The sequence below is a fragment of the Chondrus crispus genome, genomic scaffold (genome assembly GCF_000350225.1).
Source record: "Chondrus crispus Stackhouse genomic scaffold, scaffold_160, whole genome shotgun sequence".
NCBI classification, from domain to species: domain Eukaryota; phylum Rhodophyta; class Florideophyceae; order Gigartinales; family Gigartinaceae; genus Chondrus; species Chondrus crispus.
The window spans coordinates 135,708-145,009 of record NW_005179045.1 but is presented as its reverse complement, the minus strand read 5'-3'; the positions used below and the strand labels follow the sequence as shown (position 1 = coordinate 145,009).

At 56.4% G+C, this 9,302-nt stretch overlaps 4 protein-coding genes across 4 annotated transcripts; all 4 read right to left on the bottom strand.

Moving 5' to 3' along the window:
- Positions 1–2,251: 2,251 nt before the first annotated feature.
- CHC_T00002913001 (hypothetical protein) lies at positions 2,252–2,848 on the bottom strand. Its single transcript, XM_005714243.1, has one exon. It carries the CDS (start codon positions 2,846–2,848, stop codon positions 2,252–2,254), a length of 597 nt encoding a protein of 198 aa, XP_005714300.1.
- Positions 2,849–4,808: 1,960 nt separating this feature from the next.
- CHC_T00002912001 (hypothetical protein) lies at positions 4,809–6,755 on the bottom strand. Its single transcript, XM_005714242.1, has 3 exons — positions 6,179–6,755; positions 5,193–6,133; positions 4,809–5,141 (listed from the first exon to the last, which is right to left on the bottom strand). The coding sequence occupies exons 1-3, from the start codon at positions 6,753–6,755 to the stop codon at positions 4,809–4,811; spliced, it is 1,851 nt and encodes a 616-aa protein (XP_005714299.1).
- Positions 6,756–7,517: 762 nt separating this feature from the next.
- On the bottom strand, positions 7,518–7,760 carry CHC_T00002911001 (hypothetical protein). The gene has a single exon (XM_005714241.1). The coding sequence runs from the start codon at positions 7,758–7,760 to the stop codon at positions 7,518–7,520; it is 243 nt and encodes an 80-aa protein (XP_005714298.1).
- A 638-nt stretch (positions 7,761–8,398) lies between these two features.
- CHC_T00002910001 (hypothetical protein) lies at positions 8,399–8,827 on the bottom strand. The gene has a single exon (XM_005714240.1). The coding sequence runs from the start codon at positions 8,825–8,827 to the stop codon at positions 8,399–8,401; it is 429 nt and encodes a 142-aa protein (XP_005714297.1).
- Positions 8,828–9,302: the final 475 nt, after the last annotated feature.

Here is a 9,302-nt window from a genome sequence, read left to right as displayed (position 1 = left end):
CGATACGGTTTTCGCGAACTCGTGCATAGCAGCTGAAGCCGGCTTACCTTAGAGTTACTCTTACCCAGAACGCTACTCGTCCTCAAATCGCGGTAGAGTGACGTCAGTTCATCAAGCGATCCTTGTGCCGCAACGGTCGCATTCAATGCACCTACAGAAGTTCCGCAATAGAAATTCGTGACCGTTTTACCGCGCTCAGTATGATATTGATGCATAGCAAGTAGGACTCCAAGGGCATACGGCCCCTTAGATCCGCCTCCGCTCAAAACAATCCCCTGGAATTGAGGCATAGCGTTTCTCCGAACCACTTTCATTGTGATGCTTGCAAGCGTAGCGAACATTACTTTCGCTTGTCCCGTATTCGCGGTGGATTACCACTCGCCTAGCGGGCTCAATACAGAAGTCGGATGATAGCTTAGGTGCGGCACGTTGGAGGCTTGGGTAATCCCCCGATGAAGCACTGCAGGTAAGTGTGGGGGTTTTTCGTTGAGTAAGCGGTGGAGGTTCTGACGTTGCCCCCGCCAGGGTAGCTGTTTGAACGAGAGCGCGCAAAAGTGTGGGAGTTTGAATTGGCGAAATGCCATCGCCACTAAGCCGCTTGTTTCCATTCATCGAACTGATATGCATGAGGCAGGAAACCGTACGTGCTCGGTGTCAGTTCGCCGTTTAGCTCCGCAGCCCGTACCTGCGCCATCGCGTGCGCGCCTTTCTCCGACCAACGCATCTGCTTTTTCTTGGCCATACGATGGCTGATCACTTGGTTAACGGCAGACTCTGCGATTGCACTGCTGATCGGCAAACCCTTTCGATGCCGGGCGCCATAGTTTGCCAGGTACTGGCGATTGCCCCTGACATAGGATCTAGCCTTACTGACGTTCCACCACAGCGTAGAGAATTCTTGACCAGGCCATCGTTCCAGCTCACCTAGAACGCTCTTGAGCCGAGTAATCGCCCGCCGCCCCTTGCCGTGCCAGACCAGCCACTTGGCGCTCGCTATCTGCGCCGAGATCCATTCCCAGTCTGGTCCATCTTGATGCCGGCATCCGACTACTGATTGCTCTGCTGCCCGAAACTTCATCGCCAAATGGAACCAGTCCAGTACCTGACCTCGCGCCAAACGGCTGCCCCGGATTGCCGTCGCAAACTCGTTAGCTCCATCACAAACGACAGTCACACGCTCATCCCAACGTACACCGCATCGGCCAAGGAATTGGTCGAGCCTGTCCGCTCGCGACGCGATCCGCCGCCCCACAAACGCATAAACGCGATTGCTGCCGTCATCTAGAGTAGCCCGACCGGCGGTGATATGAACGTGTTGCCCATACCCCGGTGTCGGCTGAGAGTGGCGGACCCAGGCAGAATCAACACTGATCGTGTTCACGCGACCCGATTCTTTTGGGTTGTGAGTGTCGCCAACCAATGACAGCCTGTCGATATCTTGCTCAATTCGGGCTTCAATCTGGCGGCTCGCCGATTGAATGCGATTTCGACTACCGCTGGCGGAAATGCATTCGTCTACCGGTAGTACCTGAGTTAATAATGCAGTACTAGCTTTGTAGGGCAAGTACGCCGCCCACCTAGTCTGCAAATAGTCTAACTCTGGCGTTACACGCCTGGTCAGTGCGCGTGACAACGGACTGACTGTTCGGGATTCCCATTGATCCGCCTGGTCGCAATCGCATGCCCAGAAACGTGGGCTGTTCAGTCGGACCTTACCGAATACGGTTCGCATGACAATGTTGCGAGAATCTTTGCGCAATAGCGGAACTTGGCAATAACGGCAGACTCGTTCATGATCAATCCAGGATGCAGCCTGAATCTTCATCAGTGCGACTTGAGTGGCTGCGAGCAGCTGCTTGCTCTCGGCCAGGGATAGTCCCAGCTGTGCAATGTCGTCGTTGTGGCGAGCGATGGAGCCGAGGGGAATTATGATGCCCTTGGCATCCACATCGGCGCCTTCCAGGCGCGCTTCAATGATCATTTGCATGGAGATATCTCCTGACCAGGTCTAAACCGCTAAAGTAACCGGCCCATCGAGATTTCGCTACCTCCCACGGTTTTGCGCGCTCTCCCTCAGCGCCTGGTTCCAAGCGCTCACACACCGCGTCCAACCATTCATTGCGCTTTAGCTTTGCGCGCCATTGGTTGGCATCATGACGATCAACACCGTGCACGTGAAATACCAATTTAGCAATGTCCACTCCGATTCGGGTAATCTTCATCTCGGGCTCCTCTCATCTTACGTAAATGGCTAATTTGCATTGGCCATTTTGGCGCATAGACGCCGGATAGTCTGGGTGAGGAGGAGTCCATCCCATTGCTCCTGTCTGCGAGTTGCCTGTTGTGAACTCTCTGCGCGATTGTTCGCATAACATCGCGTGTCGTGTTCTGACTCAGGAAGCACCGTTCGGATCGCCGCTGGATAACTCGCGAGCTTGTCGGTAACTATGACCCGTGGCGCCCTACCCTGTCTTTGCAGTACTTTTCGAAAGAAGCGTTCGGCGGCTGCACGATTGCGGCGGCGCTGCACCAAGATATCTAGAACATCTCCATCTTGGTCAACAGCTCGCCAAAGGTAGTACTGTTCACCACCTATTTGAATGTACATCTCATCAACCAACCACTGGTCTGCACCCTTCGACTCGCGGCGCTTCAAGACCCGTTGGTACTGCGGTCCAAACTTCAGGCACCAGCGGCGAATTGATTCGTAAGACACAATCACCCCACGATGCGCCATGAGGTCTTCGACGTCCCGAAAACTGAGGGCGAACCGGTGGTACATCCAAACGGCTGTACTGATGATTTCAGGCGGAAAACGATGACCGTGGTAACTGTTAGCTTTTTTCATGCCTGAACCATGCCATATCGTTGGTCAACGTGACAATTCCGTCCCGGGCACCAGTGACCGCCAAGCCTGACCCAACAGATGCTTGCGGGGTTCGATGACGGTGAGCTGGTGGTTGCTCTTGAGCGTTTCCAGTAGCGACTCGCACGCCTTGCGAACGGTGCGGCCGAGGCGCGGGATTTTCTGGTGCCATCGAGGATCGACGGCGAGCACATTCAACTCGCTGATCGTTTTGCAGCCGCTTCTGATGAGGGGATTAGCCGCTCGGGCGGGTGTCCATTTGGTGAGCCTGTCATCCGCCTTTGGGGTGATCTGCAGGGGAAGCTTTTTGATGGTGTCGAGCGATTCCCGAACGCGCTTCATCGCCTTCTCACTGGCCGGCTGAGGATTGCGTAGCAGTGAGACCAGCTCGTGACGCTCATTGGCGCGGGCGATGGCAATGGCTCGCGTCTTAAGCTGCGCCAGGTGGTGATGAGGTTCAACCCCTCCCGGTTTACCGTCAATGGGCAGTCGCTTGATCGCGCTAAGCGCTGAGGCACCCATCATCCAGAATTTGAGGGCGAGCCATTCTTCGACATCGAGGCCCGGCAAGCCTGCCTCGGCGAGGCTATTTGGTTTCATTGTCTGGGGGGACGTTTTTTGCTTTATCGAGGTTCCGGATGGTGTCTTTGCCTTTCACGGTTGACCACCCTTTCACGCCCTCAAGATCGGCGGAGTCGAGATCTACGCCATGTAGTTCTGCTCGCGAAAGATCTGCTTCGATCAGCTTTGCCAAAGCGATGGTTGCGTGATGGAATTTTCCACCTCGAACCTCTGCCTCCCTCAAAACTGCGCCTGTCAAGTCAGCGTGCCTGAACTTAGCGCCTGAGAGGAGACAGTCGAAAAATGAGGTGCTCCGGATCCTTGTAAACATGAACTCTGCTTCGTCTAGGAGACTCTTATCGAATTGACTTGCGGAAAAGTCCCCGTGGGCAAAGCGCGCGAAACGCAGGTCACAGTTGATTAGCTTCGATCTCCGCAGCTTTGCGCCTGAGAAATCAACACGCGCAAGGGAGCAATTGGAAAAGTCGATTTGAACATCAACCTGAGGACTAATATCGCGACAAACCTTTGCGATCGCACGAATATCTGCCCGTGGCGGTACTCCTCTAAGCTCGAGCGCTAGATCAGTGAGTGTATGCCGTGCTCCATCATTTTTCTCCTGAATTGGCGCAACAGCTTGTACGTAGGAGGAAAGCACATCAAAAACCGTCTGAGCGTCGTCCTTTGAGTCCTTAGCAATTCGACCGAGCGCATAAATCGCCCCGATCCTTACGGTCAGATTCGGTTCAAGTTTGCTGTCCTCTTCGACTGTCGCGGCTAACTGCTCAACCGCTTTACTGAATCGATCGGTCACTTGACCGCGTTCGGCGGTGTTGGCTTGGCGGTTAGCAATGCGTGCTTGTTCCGCTGCCACGGATGATCGCCAAAGCGCGAGCGGCAAACCAATAAGCCCAGCGAATACAAAGGCCCAGTTTCGAACCGCTTCGGACCGATCCTCCGAGGCACCTGACAGATCATCGATCATGGCCGCAAGTAACCACAGCGAACCCGCCACCAGCAGACCGACCACGATCAGCCCGGCAAAGAACACCAGGGGACGAATAAGACTCCTGCCCTCCGCTACGTTGGGTTCTAGTGCCTGGTCATAGAACCGCCGCCACTTCTCGTACAGGCCGGCTATCGGTGCTTCAACGCGATCCAGCCAACGATTGATTCGCTGCCCGAGCAGTCCTAAGTCGTTGTTTTTGTTAGTCATGGATGGATTCCCAGTCTCCGGGGTCAGTGAACCGGTTCTGACCCGCCCTCGAAATAATACGCCCCATGATTGGACTTATGTTTCCAACCTATTGTTTTATATAATTTTTTCCGCTCAGCAACTGTCTCGTAGGCAGATCGCGAAAGCCTAATTGAATCCAACACGTTACCGCCAAGCCCGTTGCATCGCCCGCATACGGCGCGCCTTTTCAGTCGTCACATACACCGTTGTTGTCGCCAGCGAAGCATGGCCAAGATTGGCCTGCATCACTTCCAACGGAACCCCTTTTGCGATCCCATGACTGGCGTGGGCGTGCCGAAGCCAGTGGGTACTGGCGCGCCGAAAACGCTCTGCTTCTTTTGCATCTGAAACGATCAACTTACCCGCGCAGTGCTTAAAGAAATGCTTCAGCAGTGAGTACAGTGTGGACTCGGCTAGCCCCGCCGTGGGGTCGGGGTTTGCACCCTGCCCCAATAAACGGCGGGCTGCTTCACCAGGCTGCTGCAAAGGCGCAAACAAGTAGGCCGCCTGCGCACTGGCGCTGTTGACGTCACTGCCCAGCCCCCGCCTTTTTAGGTAAAGCTTCAAGAGTTCAACGATGGCCGTGGGCACAATTACCTCGCGCAGCTTGCCGCCCTTCCCATCGACCGTGAGCTCCCAACCCTCGGTCGGTTTGTGCTGTCCCTGGCCAGGCGGATACTCCACCCAGCGGAGATCACTCACCCGCGCGTGCACCGCTTCGCTTAGTCGCAACCCGGTCGTATACAAAAAATTGAGGATAAAGAGCAGCCGCAACTCACTCTCCGGTTGCTCGACTCCAATTGGGCGTGCTTGGTCCCAATCCTCAAACTGCTTGAGGATGAACAGCCACTGAGTTTCAGTAAAACTGCGTGAGGTATCCAACCGGCGCCCATTGGCACGCGGCATCGCCACGCCCGACCACGGGTTACCCATCAGGTAGTTCTGCGCCGTCAGAAAACCGTAGAGGTTTTTCAGGATGGTGGTGGCGTGGCGCCTGGCACTCACCGACAGCGGGCCTTCAAAAGGTCGCCACAGCGGCGACCATCGTTCCCGCCCTCTCGGGCCGCACCAGTCAAGGGGTGGGTTTGCCAGGAAATCCCGGTACGCGGTGCAGTCCTCCGTCGTCATCGAGGACAGCGGCTTGCCCCGCTCCAGAATCGCCCAGAGCAAGAACCGCTCGGCCTCCTTCCGGTAGGCGCGTTGGGTGTGTGACAGCATCGACAACCAAGCGTCCGGCGCCACGAATCCGCCCACTTGAGCAGCTTGGGTGGCCGGCGCCGCCCTACCCCGCCGACGGCGTTTTGCTTCTTGGGCTTCGGGCGACATCGCCGGCTTGGCTTGCAACCAGGCCAGGATCGCATCGTAATCATTGCGCGCCCGCATCAGGCATCGCGACTGGGGTTGCCGATACGCGCCCTGGCTGCCATCCAGCTCAACCGGCACGATAAACTTTTCTAACGGGCGCAGGGCTGTCGCGGGCCGCACCAGTTGGTTCAGCTCTTCAGGATATAAACGGGATCGCGCCACCGTCACGTGTTGACCCAGGGTCAAACGCAATTCGGTGCCGTGCTCGCGTAGCCACGCCTCAATCCTTTTTGCTTTCGTTGGCCCGATGCTCTTAATCGAGCGATACCAGTGCCGACCCAGGCCGTTGATGTGTTCGGCCAGTTGCGCCAGGGTGAAGATGCCTGCCGCGCCCAGTTGGCGATCGAGCCGATCGCTGAACCATGCCCCACACCCGTCGCCCGGTTGCGGGCGCTGCGCGATGAGTTGCTCCAACCAGGTCAGCGCCTGAAGTTGTTTATCCATCAAGCGGACACGCCGATTGAGTTTGTCGCCTGGCCGCGCGAGGTGAGACTGCTCATAGGCCCGCAGCACCCCCGAGCCACTCACGTCTTCAAAATCATCTCTCGCCACGCGTGCATCCACATCCGGCAGCTTGGCAGGGATCGTCGGAATCTGGCTGACATCGATCGCCAACAATCGAGCAGTGCCCGGTCGCGCCTGCTTGCGCGCCGCGGCCACAAACTCTGAACGCAACCAGCGGATCGTGGCTACCCCGGACCGTGGCCCTTCCCCGTCTTCGTCCATCTTCAGGTAGCGATTAAAGCTGGTCTCAACGGATAGCCCCTGAATCACCGCGCGCACAAACGCGAAGTGCCCCACGTGTACGCGGCGGGTCTGCCGGGTGAAGGCTTCGCTCGCGCCAGTCGGTCGACCCCGGCCGCGCGATGCTGGTATCGCGGCGCTTTCCGAAGCCACATCGGCATGAACGGGATCAGCCACGCTTCGCCTCCAAAACCGCTCCGTGCGTGCATGAAGCCAAACCGCTTGCTAAGGCATTGATTGTCAAAGCATCAAACCATGATGTGGGACAGAGATGGAAACGCGATCTTTTCTGGAAGGGTTTAATTATATTACCTTGATAATAGTCATTATCAACATGCTAACAGGGCAAGACGGTCCATCTAGATCGAACGATTCGGCCTACTGAGGGCCTTTAGATTTGGGGGCGCCTGATTTAGTTCGGGCCGTTTGCCGCGACAAAACGAGCAAACGTCGATAGTGCGGGCTCTCTATGTCCAGCTTCGCGGCCGGCGTCTGGACGTGTGAAAAACACGCAGGATTTGAACGACGTCGCCCTGCACTCGATACGGCACGATGTACCGAGTACGAGCCACGACGAGTTCTCGGGTACCGGCTACTCGGCCTGGGCGACCCAGATTAGGCTGATCAACGAGTGAATTGACCGAGTTGAGGATGCGTTCGACAACGAGTTGCGCCGCTTTCGGGTCATCAGTAGCAATGTAGGCAGCTTCTTCGTCGAGATTCCTAAGTGCCATGCGCAACCATTTAACCTGCACTCGACGCCCACTTTCGACCTAGGTCGGCCACCTCTTCAGCCGATGCAAAGTCGCCGGCATCTGCCTCTTTGAGCGCTAATTGGATTTCCCGGATCTGCCACTCATTGTTTTCGACGTATTCGCGGATAGCTTCCGCCGCCAGAAAGGACTTGCTGCGATCAGTTGCATTCGCCAACAGCTCAAGTCGCTCCTTGATTGCGTTCTCTAGTCGGATCGACATAGTTGATGTCATGGCAGGCTCTGTTGTGTTAGGTTGTGTACATTGTAATACAGCTAACACCGACTAGTCGACAACCGGTGCTGTCTCAGTTTCCAGGGCCAGATAACGTGCCTAAATCCCAGGGCGGTTGAAGCGGCCCCCAGCCAGGGCAGCCCCCGCTCCACTCTCAGGTCAGTGCGCCTATCTAATGTTTCGAATCTTTGCCATTCAAAGTACTGATTTGGGGAGTTCTATTGCTTTAAAAAAGCGCTGAGGGTCAGCGCGGACCCGGACGGCGCGGAGTGTCACCGCCCCGCTCCGGCACCCTGATAAGGGGAGCAATCAAGATACTGTTTAAGTCTTCTGTGCTTGCGCGATCGCCTGTTTGCGGCTCAACTAAAGGTAGTCAAGTGCGTTAGGCGCGAGTGGATTCGGGCATTTCGTCGCCCGGCACGGGGGGTTCATCGGCAGCATTGTCGAGAAACGGTAGCAAGTCGGCCGGCGTCGCCTCGCCCGCCTTACGCGAGAAAAAATCCGCTGCTGACTCGACCGCCCCTACCTTCTGGGCCACTGCCGTCGAGATCCACAAATTCAAAGAGACGCCATCTTCGCGGGCCAACCGCTCAGCAGCCGCCTTCACGGAAGCAGGCAGCTTTAAGGGATAGGATTTTTTAGCCATCTCGCATCTCCATCAAGAATGTTCCGGGTTGCATGACCCGGAGCCCAAATCGAACCGAAGCGGTTCGAAAGTGCTTTAGGTTGTAGGTAACCAGCGCATCGGCTTGACCATTGACCGCGGCCTCCAACAGCATCTCATCATTGGCATCTGGCAACTGTGGGCGCCATCGATACCGTATCTCCACTGGTCGGCAGGCACTGGCCAGGGCCGCAAGAAATCTATCCACCGCATCCTCTGACATTGCCGTCACGATCCGGTGTTCCGCCCGCTTAAGGACCTCTTCATACTCGAAGAACAAGGCCGGCGTGGCCAGCAGCTCCAAATTGCCCTGCGCCACCTCACGCAATAATGCATTTCCAGCCCCTTGCCCGCTTCTCAGCGCGCCAACAATCACAGAGGTGTCGAGAACGATAGAATGCATATCCTATAAGATATCATATCTCATAAGATATCGACAACTGTATTCGTTTGGCGGATCTTCAGCGACGAATTCGAGCGAAGATTTATGAGCGCGTGTTTATAAAGGAGCTCATTCCGACTCAGAGAAAACGGGACATGTGCGCACGCCTCGCAGGCCCAGTAAGCAGTTGCAGTGGTTCCGAAGGCCCTTTGCCGAGTTTCGCGGCAACCTCGCGGTGACCGTCTGGGCGTATGAAAACGCGCAGGATTTGGACAGCACCCTCCCGTACCAGGTACCGAGCGATGTAGCGGGTACGCGGGACGATGATATCTCTGGTGCCGGCTACCCAGCCGGGCCAACCACCAACTGCAACAACTCCTCAGCAGTTGGCTTGTCCCAGGTCTCTCCCCAGGTCTGCTCGGCAAGCCACCGGCCAAACTCTGCGGGAATCGCAGGACGGTCCAAACCGCCCTTCTTATAAGAGCGTCGGATCACG